Raw genomic sequence first — 23,702 nt, 5'->3', positions numbered from 1 at the left:
AGAAGTACTGTATATATAGAGAGATGGATCTAACTAGTTCTACTATAGAAGTACTGTATATATATATATATATATATAGAGATGGATCTAACTAGTTCTACTATAGATGTACTGTATATATATAGAGATGGTTCTTACTAGTTCTACTATAGAAGGACTGTATATATATAGAGATGGATCTAACTAGTTCTACTAGAGAAGTACTGTATATATAGAGAGATGGATCAAACTAGTTCTACTATAGAAGTACTGTATATATAGAGAGAGATGGATCTAACAAGTTCTACTACAGAAGTACTGTATATATAGAGAGAGATGGATCTAACAAGTTATACTATAGAAGTACTGTATATATATATATATATAGAGAGAGAAATGGATCTAACTAGTTCTACTATAGAAGTACTGTATATATATAGAGAGATGGACCTTACTAGTTCTACTATAGAAGTACTGTATATATATAGAGAGATGGACCTTACTAGTTCTACTATAGAAGTGCTGTATATATATAGAGAGATGGACCTTACTAGTTCTACTATAGAAGTACTGTATATATATAGAGAGATGGATCTAACTAGTTCTACTATAGAAGTACTGTATATATATATATAGAGATGGATCTTACTAGTTCTACTGTAGTAGTACTATATATATAGAGAGAGAGATGGATCTCACTAGTTCTACTATAGAAGTACTGTATATATATAGAGATGGATCTAACTAGTTATACTATAGAAGTATTGTATATATATAGAGAGATGGTTCTAACTAGTTCTACTATAGAAGTACTGTATATATATAGAGAGATGGATCTAACTAGTTCTACTATAGAAGTACTGTATATATATATATATAGAGATGGATCTAACCAGTTCTACTATAGAAGTACTGTATATATATATAGAGAGAGATGGTTCTAACTAGTTCCACTATATTAGTACTGTATATATAGAGAGAGATGGATCTTACTAGTTCTACTATAGAAGTACTATATATATAGAGAGAGATGGCTCTAACTAGTTCTACTATAGAAGTACTGTATATATATATATATATATATATATATATATAGATGGATCTAACTAGTTCTACTATAGAAATACTATATATATATAGAGAGAGAGATGGATCTAACTAGTTCTACTATAGAAGTACTGAATATATAGAGATGGATCTAACTAGTTCTACTGTAGAAGTACTGTATATATATATATATATAGAGAGATGGATCTAACTAGTTCTACTATAGAAGTACTGTATATATAGAGAGAGATGGATCTAACAAGTTCTACTATAGAAGTACTGTATATATATACAGAGAGAGAGATGGATCTAACTAGTTCTACTATAGAAGTACTGTATATATATAGAGAGAGATGGATCTTACTAGTTCTACTATAGTAGTACTGTGTATATATATAGAGAGATGGATCTAACTAGTTCTACTATAGATGTACTGTATATATATATATATATATATATATATATATATATAGATGGATCTAACTAGTTCTACTATAGAAGTACTGTATATATAGAGAGAGAGATGGATCTAACTAGTTCTACTATAGAAGTACTGTATATATATATAGAGAGAGAGATGGATCTAACTAGTTCTACTATAGAAGTACTGTATATATATATATATATATAGAGAGAGAGAGATGGATCTAACTAGTTCTACTATAGAAGTACTGTATATATATAGAGATGGATCTTACTAGTTCTACTATAGAAGTACTGTATATATAGAGAGATGGATCTAACTAGTTCTACTATAGAAGTACTGTATATATATATATATATATATAGAGATGGATCTAACTAGTTCTACTATAGATGTACTGTATATATATAGAGATGGTTCTTACTAGTTCTACTATAGAAGGACTGTATATATATAGAGATGGATCTAACTAGTTCTACTAGAGAAGTACTGTATATATAGAGAGATGGATCAAACTAGTTCTACTATAGAAGTACTGTATATATAGAGAGAGATGGATCTAACAAGTTCTACTACAGAAGTACTGTATATATAGAGAGAGATGGATCTAACAAGTTATACTATAGAAGTACTGTATATATATATATATATAGAGAGAGAAATGGATCTAACTAGTTCTACTATAGAAGTACTGTATATATATAGAGAGATGGACCTTACTAGTTCTACTATAGAAGTGCTGTATATATATAGAGAGATGGACCTTACTAGTTCTACTATAGAAGTACTGTATATATATAGAGAGATGGATCTAACTAGTTCTACTATAGAAGTACTGTATATATATATATAGAGATGGATCTTACTAGTTCTACTGTAGTAGTACTATATATATAGAGAGAGAGATGGATCTCACTAGTTCTACTATAGAAGTACTGTATATATATAGAGATGGATCTAACTAGTTATACTATAGAAGTATTGTATATATATAGAGAGATGGTTCTAACTAGTTCTACTATAGAAGTACTGTATATATATAGAGAGATGGATCTAACTAGTTCTACTATAGAAGTACTGTATATATATATATATAGAGATGGATCTAACCAGTTCTACTATAGAAGTACTGTATATATATAGAGAGATGGTTCTTACTAGTTCTACTATAGAAGTACTGTATATATATATATATATATATATATATATATATATATATATATATATATATATATATATATAAGAGAGAGAGAGAGAGAGAGAGAGAGAGATGGATCTAACTAGTTCTACTATAGAAGTACTGTATATATATAGAGAGATGGACCTTACTAGTTCTACTATAGAAGTACTGTATATATATAGAGATGGACCTTACTAGTTCTACTATAGAAGTGCTGTATATATATAGAGAGATGGACCTTACTAGTTCTACTATAGAAGTACTGTATATATATAGAGAGATGGATCTAACTAGTTCTACTATAGAAGTACTGTATATATATATATATATATATATATATATATATATATATAGAGAGAGAGAGAGAGAGAGAGAGATGGATCTAACTAGTTCTACTATAGTAGTACTGTATATATATATATAGAGATGGATCTAACCAGTTCTACTATAGAAGTACTGTGTATATATGTAGAGAGATGGATCTAAGTAGTTCTACTATAGTAGTACTGTATATATAGAGAGAGATGGATCTTACTAGTTCTACTATAGAAGTACTGTGTATATATATAGAGAGAGATGGTTCTAACTAGTTCCACTATATTAGTACTGTATATATAGAGAGAGATGGATCTTACTAGTTCTACTATAGAAGTACTATATATAGAGAGAGAGATGGTTCTAACCAGTTCTACTATAGTAGTACTGTATATAGAGAGAGATGGTTCTTACTAGTTCTACTATAGTAGTACTGTATATATATATATATATATATATATATATATATATAGAGATGGATCTAACCAGTTCTACTATAGTAGTACTGTATATATAGAGAGAGATGGTTCTTACTAGTTCTACTATAGTAGTACTGTATATAGAGAGAGATGGTTCTTACTAGTTCTACTATAGAAGTACTGCATATAGAGAGAGAGATGGATCTAACTAGTTCTACTATAGAAGTACTGTATATATATATAGAGAGAGAGATATGGATCTAACTAGTTCTACTACAGAAGTATTGTATATATAGAGAGAGATGGATCTAACAAGTTCTACTATACAAGTACTGTATATATATAGAGATGGATCTAACTAGTTCTACTATAGAAGTACTGTATATATAGAGAGAGATGGATCTAACAAGTTCTACTATAGAAGTACTGTATATATAGAGAGAGATGGATCTAACAAGTTCTACTATAGAAGTACTGTATATATATATAGAGACGGATCTTACTAGTTCTACTATAGAAGTACTGTATATATATAGAGAGAGATGGATCTAACTAGTTCTACTAAAGAAGTACTGTATATATATAGAGAGAGATGGATCTAACTAGTTCTACTATAGAAGTACTGTATATATAGAGATGGAGCTTACTAGTTCTACTATAGAAGTACTGTATATATATATATATAGAGAGAGACTGATCTTACTAGTTCTACTATAGAAGTACTGTATATATATAGAGAGAGATGGTTCTTACTAGTTCTACTATAGAAGTACTGTATATATAGAGAGAGATGGATCTAACTAGTTCTACTATAGAAGTACTGTATATATAGAGAGAGATTGATCTTACTAGTTCTACTATAGAAGTACTGTATATATATATATATATATATATATATATATATATATATATAGAGAGAGAGAGATGGCTCTTACTAGTTCTACTATAGAAGTACTTTATATATAGAGAGATGGATCTAACTAGTTCTACTATAGAAGTACTGTATATATATATATATAGAGAGAGAGATATGGATCTAACTAGTTCTACTATAGAAGTACTGTATATATAGAGAGATGGATCTAACTAGTTCTACTATAGAAGTACTGTATATATAGAGATGGATCTTACTAGTTCTACTATAGAAGTACTGTATATATAGAGAGAGATGGATCTAACTAGTTCTACTATAGAAGTACTGTATATATATATAGAGCGATGGATCTAACAAGTTCTACTATAGAAGTACTGTATATATATAGAGCGATGGATCTAACTAGTTCTACTATAGAAGTACTGTATATATATATATATATATAGAGAGAGAGAGATGGATCTAACTAGTTCTACTATAGAAGTACTGTATATATATAGAGATGGATCTTACTAGTTCTACTATAGAAGTACTGTATATATATAGAGAGAGAGATGGATCTAACTAGTTCTACTATAGAAGTACTGTATATACAGAGATGGATCTTACTAGTTCTACTATAGAAGTACTGTATATATAGAGAGATGGATCTAACTAGTTCTACTATAGAAGTACTGTATAAATAGAGAGATGGATTTAACTAGTTCTACTATAGAAGTACTGTATATATATAGAGATGGTTCTTACTAGTTCTACTATAGAAGTACTGTATATATATATATATAGAGATGGCTCTAACTAGTTCTACTATAGAAGTACTGTATATATATATATATATATATATATATATATATATAGATGGATCTAACTAGTTCTACTATAGAAATACTGTATATATATAGAGAGAGAGATGGATCTAACTAGTTCTACTATAGAAGTACTGAATATATAGAGATGGATCTAACTAGTTCTACTGTAGAAGTACTGTATATATATATATATATATATATAGAGAGAGATGGATCTAACTAGTTCTACTATAGAAGTACTGTATATATAGAGAGAGATGGATCTAACAAGTTCTACTATAGAAGTACTGTATATATATACAGAGACAGAGATGGATCTAACTAGTTCTACTATAGAAGTACTGTATATATATAGAGAGAGATGGATCTTACTAGTTCTACTATAGTAGTACTGTGTATATATATAGAGAGATGGATCTAACTAGTTCTACTATAGATGTACTGTATATATAGAGAGAGAGATGGATCTAACTAGTTCTACTATAGAAGTACTGTATATATATATAGAGAGAGAGATGGATCTAACTAGTTCTACTATAGAAGTACTGTATATATATATATATAGAGAGAGAGAGAGAGATGGATCTAACTAGTTCTACTATAGAAGTACTGTATATATATAGAGATGGATCTTACTAGTTCTACTATAGAAGTACTGTATATATAGAGAGATGGATCTAACTAGTTCTACTATAGAAGTACTGTATATATATATATATATAGAGATGGATCTAACTAGTTCTACTATAGATGTACTGTATATATAGAGAGATGGTTCTTACTAGTTCTACTATAGAAGTACTGTATATATATAGAGATGGATCTAACTAGTTCTACTAGAGAAGTACTGTATATATAGAGAGATGGATCAAACTAGTTCTACTATAGAAGTACTGTATATATAGAGAGAGATGGATCTAACAAGTTCTACTACAGAAGTACTGTATATATATAGAGAGATGGATCTAACAATTTCTACTATAGAAGTACTGTATATATATATATATATATATATAGAGAGAGAGATGGATCTAACTAGTTCTACTATAGAAGTACTGTATATATATAGAGAGATGGACCTTACTAGTTCTACTATAGAAGTACTGTATATATATAGAGAGATGGACCTTACTAGTTCTACTATAGAAGTGCTGTATATATATAGAGAGATGGACCTTACTAGTTCTACTATAGAAGTACTGTATATATATAGAGAGATGGATCTAACTAGTTCTACTATAGAAGTACTGTATATATATATATAGAGATGGATCTTACTAGTTCTACTGTAGTAGTACTATATATATAGAGAGAGAGATGGATCTAACTAGTTCTACTATAGAAGTACTGTATATATATAGAGATGGATCTAACTAGTTATACTATAGAAGTATTGTATATATATAGAGAGATGGTTCTAACTAGTTCTACTATAGAAGTACTGTATATATATAGAGAGATGGATCTAACTAGTTCTACTATAGAAGTACTGTATATATATATATATATATATAGAGATGGATCTAACCAGTTCTACTATAGAAGTACTGTATATATATAGAGAGATGGTTCTTACTAGTTCTACTATAGAAGTACTGTATATATATATATATATATATATATATATATATATATATATATATAGAGAGAGAGAGAGAGAGAGAGAGAGATGGATCTAACAAGTTCTACTATAGAAGTACTGTATATATATAGAGAGAGAGAGAGATGGATCTAACTAGTTCTACTATAGAAGTACTGTATATATATAGAGAGATGGACCTTACTAGTTCTACTATAGAAGTACTGTATATATATAGAGAGAGATGGATCTTACTAGTTCTACTATAGTAGTACTGTGTATATATATAGAGAGATGGATCTAACTAGTTCTACTATAGATGTACTGTATATATAGAGAGAGAGATGGATCTAACTAGTTCTACTATAGAAGTACTGTATATATATAGAGAGAGATGGATCTTACTAGTTCTACTATAGTAGTACTGTGTATATATATAGAGAGATGGATCTAACTAGTTCTACTATAGATGTACTGTATATATAGAGAGAGAGATGGATCTAACTAGTTCTACTATAGAAGTACTGTATATATATATAGAGAGAGAGATGGATCTAACTAGTTCTACTATAGAAGTACTGTATATATATATATATATATATAGAGAGAGAGAGATGGATCTAACTAGTTCTACTATAGAAGTACTGTATATATATAGAGATGGATCTTACTAGTTCTACTATAGAAGTACTGTATATATAGAGAGATGGATCTAACTAGTTCTACTATAGAAGTACTGTATATATATATATATATATATAGAGATGGATCTAACTAGTTCTACTATAGATGTACTGTATATATATAGAGATGGTTCTTACTAGTTCTACTATAGAAGTACTGTATATATATAGAGATGGATCTAACTAGTTCTACTAGAGAAGTACTGTATATATAGAGAGATGGATCAAACTAGTTCTACTATAGAAGTACTGTATATATAGAGAGAGATGGATCTAACAAGTTCTACTACAGAAGTACTGTATATATATAGAGAGATGGATCTAACAATTTCTACTATAGAAGTACTGTATATATATATATATATATAGAGAGAGAGATGGATCTAACTAGTTCTACTATAGAAGTACTGTATATATATAGAGAGATGGACATTACTAGTTCTACTATAGAAGTACTGTATATATATAGAGAGATGGACCTTACTAGTTCTACTATAGAAGTGCTGTATATATATAGAGAGATGGACCTTACTAGTTCTACTATAGAAGTACTGTATATATATAGAGAGATGGATCTAACTAGTTCTACTATAGAAGTACTGTATATATATATATAGAGATGGATCTTACTAGTTCTACTGTAGTAGTACTATATATATAGAGAGAGAGATGGATCTAACTAGTTCTACTATAGAAGTACTGTATATATATAGAGATGGATCTAACTAGTTATACTATAGAAGTATTGTATATATATAGAGAGATGGTTCTAACTAGTTCTACTATAGAAGTACTGTATATATATAGAGAGATGGATCTAACTAGTTCTACTATAGAAGTACTGTATATATATATATATAGAGAGAGATGGATCTAACCAGTTCTACTATAGAAGTACTGTATATATATAGAGAGATGGTTCTTACTAGTTCTACTATAGAAGTACTGTATATATATAGAGATGGATCTAACTAGTTCTACTAGAGAAGTACTGTATATATAGAGAGATGGATCAAACTAGTTCTACTATAGAAGTACTGTATATATAGAGAGAGATGGATCTAACAAGTTCTACTACAGAAGTACTGTATATATATAGAGAGATGGATCTAACAATTTCTACTATAGAAGTACTGTATATATATATATATATATATAGAGAGAGAGATGGATCTAACTAGTTCTACTATAGAAGTACTGTATATATATAGAGAGATGGACCTTACTAGTTCTACTATAGAAGTACTGTATATATATAGAGAGATGGACCTTACTAGTTCTACTATAGAAGTGCTGTATATATATAGAGAGATGGACCTTACTAGTTCTACTATAGAAGTACTGTATATATATAGAGAGATGGATCTAACTAGTTCTACTATAGAAGTACTGTATATATATATATAGAGATGGATCTTACTAGTTCTACTGTAGTAGTACTATATATATAGAGAGAGAGATGGATCTAACTAGTTCTACTATAGAAGTACTGTATATATATAGAGATGGATCTAACTAGTTATACTATAGAAGTATTGTATATATATAGAGAGATGGTTCTAACTAGTTCTACTATAGAAGTACTGTATATATATAGAGAGATGGATCTAACTAGTTCTACTATAGAAGTACTGTATATATATATATATATATAGAGATGGATCTAACCAGTTCTACTATAGAAGTACTGTATATATATAGAGAGATGGTTCTTACTAGTTCTACTATAGAAGTACTGTATATATATATATATATATATATATATATATATATATATATATATATATAGAGAGAGAGAGAGAGAGAGAGATGGATCTAACAAGTTCTACTATAGAAGTACTGTATATATATGAGAGAGAGAGAGAGATGGATCTAACTAGTTCTACTATAGAAGTACTGTATATATATAGAGAGATGGACCTTACTAGTTCTACTATAGAAGTACTGTATATATATAGAGAGAGATGGATCTTACTAGTTCTACTATAGTAGTACTGTGTATATATATAGAGAGATGGATCTAACTAGTTCTACTATAGATGTACTGTATATATAGAGAGAGAGATGGATCTAACTAGTTCTACTATAGAAGTACTGTATATATATAGAGAGAGATGGATCTTACTAGTTCTACTATAGTAGTACTGTGTATATATATAGAGAGATGGATCTAACTAGTTCTACTATAGATGTACTGTATATATAGAGAGAGAGATGGATCTAACTAGTTCTACTATAGAAGTACTGTATATATATATAGAGAGAGAGATGGATCTAACTAGTTCTACTATAGAAGTACTGTATATATATATATATATATAGAGAGAGAGAGATGGATCTAACTAGTTCTACTATAGAAGTACTGTATATATATAGAGATGGATCTTACTAGTTCTACTATAGAAGTACTGTATATATAGAGAGATGGATCTAACTAGTTCTACTATAGAAGTACTGTATATATATATATATATATATATAGAGATGGATCTAACTAGTTCTACTATGGATGTACTGTATATATATAGAGATGGTTCTTACTAGTTCTACTATAGAAGTACTGTATATATATAGAGATGGATCTAACTAGTTCTACTAGAGAAGTACTGTATATATAGAGAGATGGATCAAACTAGTTCTACTATAGAAGTACTGTATATATAGAGAGAGATGGATCTAACAAGTTCTACTACAGAAGTACTGTATATATATAGAGAGATGGATCTAACAATTTCTACTATAGAAGTACTGTATATATATATATATATATATAGAGAGAGAGATGGATCTAACTAGTTCTACTATAGAAGTACTGTATATATATAGAGAGATGGACCTTACTAGTTCTACTATAGAAGTACTGTATATATATAGAGAGATGGACCTTACTAGTTCTACTATAGAAGTGCTGTATATATATAGAGAGATGGACCTTACTAGTTCTACTATAGAAGTACTGTATATATATAGAGAGATGGATCTAACTAGTTCTACTATAGAAGTACTGTATATATATATATAGAGATGGATCTTACTAGTTCTACTGTAGTAGTACTATATATATAGAGAGAGAGATGGATCTAACTAGTTCTACTATAGAAGTACTGTATATATATAGAGATGGATCTAGCTAGTTATACTATAGAAGTATTGTATATATATAGAGAGATGGTTCTAACTAGTTCTACTATAGAAGTACTGTATATATATAGAGAGATGGATCTAACTAGTTCTACTATAGAAGTACTGTATATATATATATATATATAGAGATGGATCTAACCAGTTCTACTATAGAAGTACTGTATATATATAGAGAGATGGTTCTTACTAGTTCTACTATAGAAGTACTGTATATATATATATATATATATATATATATATATATATATATATATATAGAGAGAGAGAGAGAGAGAGAGAGAGATGGATCTAACAAGTTCTACTATAGAAGTACTGTATATATAGAGAGAGAGAGAGAGATGGATCTAACTAGTTCTACTATAGAAGTACTGTATATATATAGAGAGATGGACCTTACTAGTTCTACTATAGAAGTACTGTGTATATATGTAGAGAGATGGATCTAAGTAGTTCTACTATAGTAGTACTGTATATATAGAGAGAGATGGATCTTACTAGTTCTACTATAGAAGTACTATGTATATATATAGAGAGAGATGGTTCTAACTAGTTCCACTATATTAGTACTGTATATATATAGAGAGATGGATCTTACTAGTTCTACTATAGAAGTACTATATATATAGAGAGAGATGGCTCTAACTAGTTCTACTATAGAAGTACTGTATATATATATATATATATATATATATATAGATGGATCTAACTAGTTCTACTATAGAAATACTGTATATATATAGAGAGAGAGATGGATCTAACTAGTTCTACTATAGAAGTACTGAATATATAGAGATGGATCTAACTAGTTCTACTGTAGAAGTACTGTATATATATATATATATATATATATAGAGAGAGATGGATCTAACTAGTTCTACTATAGAAGTACTGTATATATATAGAGAGATGGATCTAACTAGTTCTACTATAGAAGTACTGTATATATATATATATATATATATATATATATATATATATATATATATATATATATATAGAGAGAGAGAGATGGATCTAACTAGTTCTACTATAGTAGTACTGTATATATATATATAGAGATGGATCTAACCAGTTCTACTATAGAAGTACTGTGTATATATGTAGAGAGATGGATCTAAGTAGTTCTACTATAGTAGTACTGTATATATAGAGAGAGATGGATCTTACTAGTTCTACTATAGAAGTACTGTGTATATATATAGAGAGAGATGGTTCTAACTAGTTCCACTATATTAGTACTGTATATATAGAGAGAGATGGATCTTACTAGTTCTACTATAGAAGTACTATATATATAGAGAGAGATGGCTCTAACTAGTTCTACTATAGAAGTACTGTATATATATATATATATATATATAGATGGATCTAACTAGTTCTACTATAGAAATACTATATATATATAGAGAGAGAGATGGATCTAACTAGTTCTACTATAGAAGTACTGAATATATAGAGATGGATCTAACTAGTTCTACTGTAGAAGTACTGTATATATATATATATATATAGAGAGATGGATCTAACTAGTTCTACTATAGAAGTACTGTATATATAGAGAGAGATGGATCTAACAAGTTCTACTATAGAAGTACTGTATATATATACAGAGAGAGAGATGGATCTAACTAGTTCTACTATAGAAGTACTGTATATATATAGAGAGAGATGGATCTTACTAGTTCTACTATAGTAGTACTGTGTATATATATAGAGAGATGGATCTAACTAGTTCTACTATAGATGTACTGTATATATATATATATATATATATATATATATAGATGGATCTAACTAGTTCTACTATAGAAGTACTGTATATATAGAGAGAGAGATGGATCTAACTAGTTCTACTATAGAAGTACTGTATATATATATAGAGAGAGAGATGGATCTAACTAGTTCTACTATAGAAGTACTGTATATATATATATATAGAGAGAGAGAGAGAGATGGATCTAACTAGTTCTACTATAGAAGTACTGTATATATATAGAGATGGATCTTACTAGTTCTACTATAGAAGTACTGTATATATAGAGAGATGGATCTAACTAGTTCTACTATAGAAGTACTGTATATATATATATATATAGAGATGGATCTAACTAGTTCTACTATAGATGTACTGTATATATATAGAGATGGTTCTTACTAGTTCTACTATAGAAGGACTGTATATATATAGAGATGGATCTAACTAGTTCTACTAGAGAAGTACTGTATATATAGAGAGATGGATCAAACTAGTTCTACTATAGAAGTACTGTATATATAGAGAGAGATGGATCTAACAAGTTCTACTACAGAAGTACTGTATATATAGAGAGAGATGGATCTAACAAGTTCTACTATAGAAGTACTGTATATATATATATATATATATAGAGAGAGAGAAATGGATCTAACTAGTTCTACTATAGAAGTACTGTATATATATAGAGAGATGGACCTTACTAGTTCTACTATAGAAGTACTGTATATATATAGAGAGATGGACCTTACTAGTTCTACTATAGAAGTGCTGTATATATATAGAGAGATGGACCTTACTAGTTCTACTATAGAAGTACTGTATATATATAGAGAGATGGATCTAACTAGTTCTACTATAGAAGTACTGTATATATATATATAGAGATGGATCTTACTAGTTCTACTGTAGTAGTACTATATATATAGAGAGAGAGATGGATCTAACTAGTTCTACTATAGAAGTACTGTATATATATAGAGATGGATCTAACTAGTTATACTATAGAAGTATTGTATATATATAGAGAGATGGTTCTAACTAGTTCTACTATAGAAGTACTGTATATATATAGAGAGATGGATCTAACTAGTTCTACTATAGAAGTACTGTATATATATATATATAGAGATGGATCTAACCAGTTCTACTATAGAAGTACTGTATATATATAGAGAGATGGTTCTTACTAGTTCTACTATAGAAGTACTGTATATATATATATATATATATAGAGAGAGAGAGAGAGAGAGAGAGAGAGAGAGATGGATCTAACTAGTTCTACTATAGAAGTACTGTATATATATAGAGAGATGGACCTTACTAGTTCTACTATAGAAGTACTGTATATATATAGAGATGGACCTTACTAGTTCTACTATAGAAGTGCTGTATATATATAGAGAGATGGACCTTACTAGTTCTACTATAGAAGTACTGTATATATATAGAGAGATGGATCTAACTAGTTCTACTATAGAAGTACTGTATATATATATATAGAGATGGATCTTACTAGTTCTACTGTAGTAGTACTATATATATAGAGAGAGAGATGGATCTAACTAGTTCTACTATAGAAGTACTGTATATATATAGAGATGGATCTAACTAGTTATACTATAGAAGTATTGTATATATATAGAGAGATGGTTCTAACTAGTTCTACTATAGAAGTACTGTATATATATAGAGAGATGGATCTAACTAGTTCTACTATAGAAGTACTGTATATATATATATATAGAGATGGATCTAACCAGTTCTACTATAGAAGTACTGTATATATATAGAGAGATGGTTCTTACTAGTTCTACTATAGAAGTACTGTATATATATATATATATATATATATATATATATATATATATATATATATAGAGAGAGAGAGAGAGAGATGGATCTAACTAGTTCTACTATAGAAGTACTGTATATATATAGAGAGATGGACCTTACTAGTTCTACTATAGAAGTACTGTATATATATAGAGATGGACCTTACTAGTTCTACTATAGAAGTGCTGTATATATATAGAGAGATGGACCTTACTAGTTCTACTATAGAAGTACTGTATATATATAGAGAGATGGATCTAACTAGTTCTACTATAGAAGTACTGTATATATATATATATATATATATATATATATATATATAGAGAGAGAGAGAGAGAGATGGATCTAACTAGTTCTACTATAGAAGTACTGTATATATATATATAGAGATGGATCTAACCAGTTCTACTATAGAAGTACTGTGTATATATGTAGAGAGATGGATCTAAGTAGTTCTACTATAGTAGTACTGTATATATAGAGAGAGATGGATCTTACTAGTTCTACTATAGAAGTACTGTGTATATATATAGAGAGAGATGGTTCTAACTAGTTCCACTATATTAGTACTGTATATATAGAGAGAGATGGATCTTACTAGTTCGACTATAGAAGTACTATATATATAGAGAGAGATGGTTCTAACCAGTTCTACTATAGTAGTACTGTATATAGAGAGAGATGGTTCTTACTAGTTCTACTATAGTAGTACTGTATATATATATATATATATATATATATATATATAGAGAGAGATGGATCTAACCAGTTCTACTATAGTAGTACTGTATATATAGAGAGAGATGGTTCTTACTAGTTCTACTATAGTAGTACTGTATATAGAGAGAGATGGTTCTTACTAGTTCTACTATAGTAGTACTGTATATATATATATATATATATAGAGAGAGATGGTTCTAACCAGTTCTACTATAGTAGTACTGTATATATAGAGAGATGGTTCTAACTAGTTCTACTATAGTAGTACTGTATATATAGAGAGATGGATCTAACTAGTTCTACTATAGTAGTACTGTATATATAGAGAGATGGTTCTAACTAGTTCTACTATAGTAGTACTGTATATATAGAGAGATGGTTCTAACTAGTTCTACTATAGTAGTATTGTATATAGAGAGAGATGGTTCTAACTAGTTCTACTATAGTAGTACTGTATATATAGAGAGATGGTTCTAACTAGTTCTACTATAGAAGTACTGTATATATAGAGAGATGGATCTAACTAGTTCTACTATAGTAGTATTGTATATAGAGAGAGATGGATCTAACTAGTTCTACTATAGAAGTACTGTATATATAGAGAGATGGTTCTTACTAGTTCTACTATAGTAGTACTGTATATATATATATAGAGAGAGATGGTTCTAACCAGTTCTACTATAGTAGTACTGTATATATAGAGAGATGGTTCTAACTAGTTCTACTATAGTAGTACTGTATATATAGAGATATGGATCTAACTAGTTCTACTATAGTAGTACTGTATATATAGAGAGATGGTTCTAACTAGTTCTACTATAGTAGTACTGTATATATAGAGAGAGATGGATCTAACTAGTTCTACTGTAGTAGTATTGTATATATAGAGAGATGGATCTAACTAGTTCTACTATAGTAGTATTGTATATATAGAGAGAGATGGATCTAACTAGTTCTACTATAGTAGTATTGTATATATAGAGAGATGGATCTAACTAGTTCTACTATAGTAGTATTGTATATATAGAGATGGATCTAACTAGTTCTACTATAGTAGTACTGTATATATAGAGAGAGATGGTTCTAACCAGTTCTACTATAGAAGTACTGTATATATAGAGAGAGATGGATCTAACCAGTTCTACTATAGTAGTACTGTATATATAGAGAGAGATGGATCTAACCAGTTCTACTATAGTAGTACTGTATATATATATAGAGAGAGATGGTTCTTACTGTGCTGTCCCATGAGTTGGTGTAGCTTGCTGAGGGGGTCCGGGCTGATTTCTGAGAGAGGCGAGGGCTGTGTGGGGAGGAGGCTGTGGGGGTGTGTAGGGAGGGGGTTGGGGGCTTGTGTGGAGAGGGTGCTGTGGGGGTGTGTGGGGAGTGTGCTGTGGGGGTGTGTGGGGAGGGGGCTGTGGGGGTTGTGGGGGTGTGTAGGGAGGGGGATGTGGGGGTGTGTAGGGAGGGGCTTGGGGGCTTGTGTGGAGAGGGTGCTGTGGGGGTGTGTGGGGAGAGGGCTGTGGGGGTGTGTGGGGAGGGGGTTGTGGGGGTTTGTGGGGAGGGAGTTGTGGGGGTTGTGGGGGTTTGTGGGGAGGGTCTTGTGGGGGTGTGTGGGGGTGGAGCGGGGGTAGCTGCAGACGAAGGAGGGCAGGATGGTGGGGTAGTTCATCCCTCCGTTCAGACGACCCTGGAGAGACGACCCCAGCCCAGGGGTCACAGAGGGGTCACGACCCGGGACAGGAAGTGACCTCATCTCCAGCTCCTCCCCACCTGGAGGAGTCATTACGTTGATATAATTAATGAATGTCAGTCAAACATCTTTCATGGCAGTTAAAGATCTATTAAAATCTAAATTAACATTATTTTCAGGTAAATAGAACGATCCCTTAGTTTCAGGTACAATGACTCATAAATAGTCTGATCCCTTATTTTCCCTTATCCCTTATATACTATTCCACATCACCGTAGTATAATCCACAGCCCTATTCCACATCACTGTAGTATAATCCACGGCCCTATTCCAAATCACCGTAGTATAATCCACATCCCTATTCCACATCACCGTAGTATAATCCACAGCCCTATTCCACATCACCGTAGTATAATCCACAGCCCTATTCCACATCACCGTAGTATAATCCACAGCCCTATTCCACATCACCGTAGTATAATCCACATCCCTATTCCACATCACCGTAGTATAATCCACATCCCTATTCCACATCACCGTAGTATAATCCACAGCTCTATTCCACATCACCGTAGTATAATCCACAGCCCTATTCCACATCACCGTAGTATAATCCACAGCCCTATTCCACACCACCGTAGTATAATCCACAGCCCTATTCCACATCACCATAGTATAATCCACAACCCTATTCCACATCACCGTAGTATAATCCACAGCCCTATTCCACACCACCGTAGTATAATCCACAGCCCTATTCCACATCACCGTAGTATAATCCACAGCCCTATTCCACATCACCGTAGTATAATCCACAGCCCTATTCCACATCACCGTAGTATAATCCACAGCCCTATTCCACATCACCGTAGTATAATCCACAGCCCTATTCCACATCACCGTAGTATAATCCACATCCCTATTCCACACCACCGTAGTATAATCCACATCCCTATTCCACACCACCGTAGTATAATCCACAGCCCTATTCCACATCACTGTAGTATAATCCACATCCCTATTCCACACCACCGTAGTATAATCCACAGCCCTATTCCACATCACCGTAGTATAATCCCTTAGTGAATAACCACAGCCCTATTCCACATCACCGTAGTATAATCCACAGCCCTATTCCACATCACCGTAGTATAATCCACAGCCCTATTCCACACCACCGTAGTATAATCCACATCCCTATTCCACATCACCGTAGTATAATCCACATCCCTATTCCACACCACCGTAGTATAATCCACAGCCCTATTCCACATCACCGGAGTATAATCCACAGCCCTATTCCACACCACCGTAGTATAATCCACAGCCCTATTCCATATCACCGTAGTATAATCCACAGCCCTATTCCACACCACTGTAGCATAATCCCTTAGTGAATAACCACAGCCCTATTCCAAATCACCGTAGTATAATCCACAGCCCTATTCCACATCACCGTAGTATAATCCACAGCCCTATTCCACATCACCGTAGTATAATCCACAGCCCTATTCCACATCACCGTAGTATAATCCACATCCCTATTCCACATCACCGTAGTATAATCCACAGCCCTATTCCACACCACCGTAGTATAATCCACAGCCCTATTCCACATCCCCGTAGTATAATCCACAGCCCTATTCCACATCCCCGTAGTATAATCCACAGCCCTATTCCACATCCCCGTAGTATAATCCACAGCCCTATTCCACACCACCGTAGTATAATCCACAGCCCTATTCCACATCACCATAGTATAATCCACAACCCTATTCCACATCACCGTAGTATAATCCACAGCCCTATTCCACATCCCCGTAGTATAATCCACAGCCCTATTCCACATCCCCGTAGTATAATCCACAGCCCTATTCCACATCCCCGTAGTATAATCCACAGCCCTATTCCACATCCCCGTAGTATAATCCACAGCCCTATTCCACATCCCCGTAGTATAATCCACAGCCCTATTCCACATCCCCGTAGTATAATCCACAGCCCTATTCCACATCCCCGTAGTATAATCCACAGCCCTATTCCACATCCCCGTAGTATAATCCACAGCCCTATTCCACACCACCGTAGTATAATCCACAGCCCTATTCCACATCACCGTAGTATAATCCACAGCCCTATTCCACATCACCGTAGTATAATCCACAGCCCTATTCCACATCACCGTAGTATAATCCACAGCCCTATTCCACATCACCGTAGTATAATCCACAGCCCTATTCCACATCACCGTAGTATAATCCACAGCCCTATTCCACATCACCGTAGTATAATCCACAGCCCTATTCCACATCACCGTAGTATAATCCACAGCCCTATTCCACACCACCGTAGTATAATCCACAGCCCTATTCCACATCCCCGTAGTATAATCCACAGCCCTATTCCACATCCCCGTAGTATAATCCACATCCCTATTCCACATCCCCGTAGTATAATCCACAGCCCTATTCCACATCCCCGTAGTATAATCCACAGCCCTATTCCACACCACCGTAGTATAATCCACAGCCCTATTCCACATCCCCGTAGTATAATCCACAGCCCTATTCCACACCACCGTAGTATAATCCACAGCCCTATTCCACATCCCCGTAGTATAATCCACAGCCCTATTCCACATCCCCGTAGTATAATCCACAGCCCTATTCCACATCACCGTAGTATAATCCACATCCCTATTCCACACCACCGTAGTATAATCCACATCCCTATTCCACACCACCGTAGTATAATCCCTTAGTGAATATCCACAGCCCTATTCCACATCCCCGTAGTATAATCCACAGCCCTATTCCACATCACCGTAGTATAATCCACATCCCTATTCCACACCACCGTAGTATAATCCACATCCCTATTCCACACCACCGTAGTATAATCCACAGCCCTATTCCACATCACTGTAGTATAATCCACAGCCCTATTCCACACCACCGTAGTATAATCCACAGCCCTATTCCACATCCCCGTAGTATAATCCACAGCCCTATTCCACATCCCCGTAGTATAATCCACAGCCCTATTCCACATCCCCGTAGTATAATCCACATCCCTATTCCACACCACCGTAGTATAATCCACAGCCCTATTCCACATCCCCGTAGTATAATCCACAGCCCTATTCCACATCCCCGTAGTATAATCCACAGCCCTATTCCACATCCCCGTAGTATAATCCACATCCCTATTCCACATCCCCGTAGTATAATCCCTTAGTGAAGATCCACGGCCCTGCAACACAAACCATCATCATCATTTGACGCAATGCCACCATCTTTGCTTTGTAAAAATCAGCCTTTGGAAAAAGGTAGGGCTTTTTGTTTACTAACTAGTCTACGAACCTGTTGCTACGGGCGTGTGTCCTCCGTTGCTATGCCGACAGTGGTGACGCTGGTGATGCTGCAGAAGGTTGTGAATGGGGCGGAGCCAGGGGGCGTTTCCGGACGCTCTGCGAGCGATCCCCGGACCGCTTCCTCCTCCGTCAGGATTTACCTTCTTACGACGTTTACTGCCGCACAAACACACACACACACACACACACACACACACACACACACACACACACACACACACACACACACACACACACATATAACAAGTAAATACAACGACTAGAACAAAGCAGAACAAATATAACTTTATTCACTATAACAAGTCAGCTGTAACAGGAAGTTGAACTTCACTACAATGAGTTAGTTATAACAGGAAGTTGAACTTCACTACGACGAGTCAGCTATAACAGGAAGTTGAACTTCACTACAACGAGTTAGTTATAACAGGAAGTTGAACTTCACTACAACGAGTTAGTTATAACAGGAAGTTAAACTTCACTACAACGAAAGTCAGTTATAACAGGAAGTTGAACGCTTCACTACAACAAGTTAGTTATAACAGGAAGTTGAATGTAATTCTGGGCTTTATTCACTACAACAAGTCAGCTGTAACAGGAAGTTGAACTTCACTACAACGAGTTAGTTATAACAGGAAGTTGAACTTCACTACAACGAGTCAGTTATAACAGGAAGTTGAACTTCACTACAACGAGTCAGCTATAACAGGAAGTTGAACTTCATTACAACGAGTTAGTTATAACAGGAAGTTGAATTTCACTACAACAAGTCAGTTATAACAGGAAGTTGAACTTCACTACAACGAGTCAGTTATAACAGGAAGTTGAACTAAAGAAGTATACCAGGAAGTTGAACTTCACTACAACGAGTCAGCTATAACAGGAAGTTGAACTTCACTACAACGAGTTAGTTATAACAGGAAGTTGAACGTAATTCTGGGCTTTATTCACTATAACAAGTCAGTTATAACAGGAAGTTGAACTTCACTACAACGAGTCAGCTATAACAGGAAGTTGAACTTTACTACAACGAGGACAGTTATAACAGGAAGTTGAACTTCACTACAACGAGTTAGTTATAACAGGAAGTTGAACTTATCCTGGGCTAAGTTATTCACTACAACAAGTAAGCTATAACAGGAAGTTGAACGTAATTCTGGGCTTTATTCACTTTTACAACGAGTCAGCTATAACAGGAAGTTGAATTTCGCTACAACAAGTCAGCTGTAACAGGAAGTTGAACTTATCCTGGGCTTTATTCACTACAACGAGTCAGCTGTAACAGGAAGTTATACATTGTCTTCGGAAAGTATTCAGACCACTTGACTTGTTCCACATTTTGTTACGTTACAGCCTTTTTCTAATATTGATAAAATAGTTTTCCCCCCTAATACCTCCAAAATTACAAACAAAAATAATGTTTCATACATTTTTGCTAATTTATAAAAAATAAAAACATTTGAATAAGTATTCAGACCCTTTACTCAGTACTTTGTTGAAGCACCTTTGGCAGCGATTACAGCATCGAGTCTTCTTGGGTATGACGCTACAAGCTTGACACACCTGTATTTGGGGAGTTTCTCCCATTCTTCTCTGCAGATCCTCTCAAGCTCTGTCAGGTTAGATGGGGAGTGTTGCTGCGCAGCTATTTTCGGGTCTCTCCAGAGATGTTAGATCAGGTTCAAGTCCGGGCCACTCAAGGACATTCAGAAACTTGTTCCAAAGCCACTCTTGTGTTTTCTTGGCTAAGTGCTTTGGGTTGTTGTCCTGTTGGAAGCGGTTTTCATCAAGCATCTCTCTGTACTTTGCTTCGTTAATTTTTGCCTCGATCTTGACTAGTCTCCCTGCCGCTGAAAAACATCCCCACAGCATGATGCTGTCACCACCATGCTTCACTGTAGGGATGGTGCCAGGTTTCCTCCAGACATGATGCTTGGATTCAGGCCAAAGAGTTCAATCTTGGTTTCATCAGACCAGAGAATCTTGTTTCTCATGGTCAGAGTCCTTTAGGTGCCTTTTGGAAAACTCCAAGTGGGCTGTCATGTGCCTTTTACTGAGGAGTGGCTTCTGTCTGGCCACTACCGTAAAGGCCTGATTGGTGGAGTGCTGCAGAGATAGTTGTCCTTCTGGAAGGTTCTCCCATCTCCACAGAGGAACTCTGGAGCTCTGTCAGAGTGACCATCGGGTTCTTGGTCACCTTTCCTGACCAAGGCCCTTCTCCCCAGATTGGCCGGGCGGCCAGCTCTAGGAAGAGTCTAGGTGGTTCCAAACTTCTTCCATTTCAGAATGATGGAGGCCACTGTGTTCTTGGGGACCTTCAATACTGTATAAATGTTTTGGTTCCCTTCCCCAGATCTGTGCCTCGACACAATCTTGTCTCGGAGCTCTACGGACAATTCCTTCGACCTCACGGCTTGGTTTTTGCTCTGACATGCACTGTCAACTGTGGGACCTTATATAGACAGGTGTGTGCCTTTCCAAATCATGTCTAATCAATAGAATTTACCACAGGTGGACTCCAATCAAGTTGTAGAAACATCTCAAGGATGATCAATGGAAACAGGAAGCACCTGAGCTCCATTTCAAGTCTCACAGCAAAGGGTCTGAATACTTATGCAAACAAGGTATTTCTGTTTTTTATCTTTAATAAATGTGCGAAAATGTACCCTGTTTTCGCTTTGTCATTATAGGGTATTGTGTGTAGATTGCTGACAGATAAAAAAATAAAGAATTATAATTATAATAGGCTGTGACGTAACAAAACGTGGAAAAATTCAAGGGGTTTAAATACTTTCCGAAGGCATTGTATATAATAGGTAGTTGTGTAATACAGATTTTATATATATATATATATATTTTTTAAACTAAAAAGACTTTTAAAAAAAAATAAGTTTAAAAAATAGTAATAATAATAATGAATTTGTGGTTGTTGTGGACCTACCTGTGCCAGGTAGTGTACAGACGTTGTACTCGTCGGGTCAGTTTGCGGTAGAGGTGCGAAACATATCTCAGCATCTCCTCATAGCAGGATCCCGGTTCTCTGTAGCTGGCCAGAGTGCTGTCGTTGGACATGTAACGAGCTCGCTGCTCACGCATCAACGCGTTCTCGCGCTGCTTCGTCTCCGCAAACTGGGTCGCTATGACTACCAGGCACAGGTTGATCATGAAGAAAGAGCCCACCTGACGAGACGGGGAGGGAGGGAGGGAGACAGGGAGGGAGGGAGGGAGGGAGGACCAAGAACGTACACAGAGTTAGAGAGAGTTTTATAAAAAAAACAATGAGAAAACTACTACAGGGAGACTTACTTCACTAATCATAAACTCAGGGAAAACCCCACCTACGCAGGGCCAAGCAGAAACATAACACAAGAATGTGGGACAACCAGTAGCCGTCACAGAGTTTCAGGTCATTATTAAAGGACAAGCCCATTCCATCATATAGTTAAATTGAAGGTTTTATATCACTGAAACCAGGCAGTTGGGATGACGTGGGAACTATGACTGTGTTAATTCGACAGAAATGACTGACTCACTCGCTGACTAGCGCGTAACGCTCGCGTAGCAAAATAAATAAATAAATATACACATACACGATATTCAATCCTAACTGCTCGCGTGCGTCAACGAGCCTCTGCGTCACCAGGCGCTAAAAATACAACTTGGTTCTGTTTGTGACGCTTAGACGGCGCTGCAAGTCCCGCCTCTCCTCCTCTCCTCATTGGTTTATAGCAGCATATACCCACGTGGGTGATTGGAAGACGGACTGAGGTCCGCCACTCCAGTCCAGTTGGTGGTGGTAGTGCACCTTAAAGTTGGTTAACAAACCGCCATATAAAATCCACAGAAGAAGAATAACATTTTTTTTTTAAACGGAAGA

The 23,702-nt window shown here is 34.1% G+C and overlaps 1 protein-coding gene across 1 annotated transcript in view; it reads right to left on the bottom strand.

Moving 5' to 3' along the window:
* cacna1ha (calcium channel, voltage-dependent, T type, alpha 1H subunit a) overlaps positions 1-23,702 on the bottom strand; it is a 126,853-nt gene that overhangs the window by 95,015 nt on the left and 8,136 nt on the right. The window contains exons 3-6 of the mRNA XM_045721262.1: positions 22,767-23,005; positions 19,818-19,984; positions 16,235-16,535; positions 15,999-16,153 (exon numbers count right to left, since the gene is read on the bottom strand). Coding sequence (XP_045577218.1) covers positions 15,999-16,153; positions 16,235-16,535; positions 19,818-19,984; positions 22,767-23,005 — 862 coding nt within the window. The remainder of the gene's footprint in view (positions 1-15,998; positions 16,154-16,234; positions 16,536-19,817; positions 19,985-22,766; positions 23,006-23,702) is intronic.

This window comes from Salmo salar, chromosome ssa06, assembly GCF_905237065.1.
Source record: "Salmo salar chromosome ssa06, Ssal_v3.1, whole genome shotgun sequence".
Classification (NCBI taxonomy): Eukaryota; Metazoa; Chordata; class Actinopteri; order Salmoniformes; family Salmonidae; genus Salmo; species Salmo salar.
This window is presented reverse-complemented; position numbering and strand designations above follow the sequence as displayed.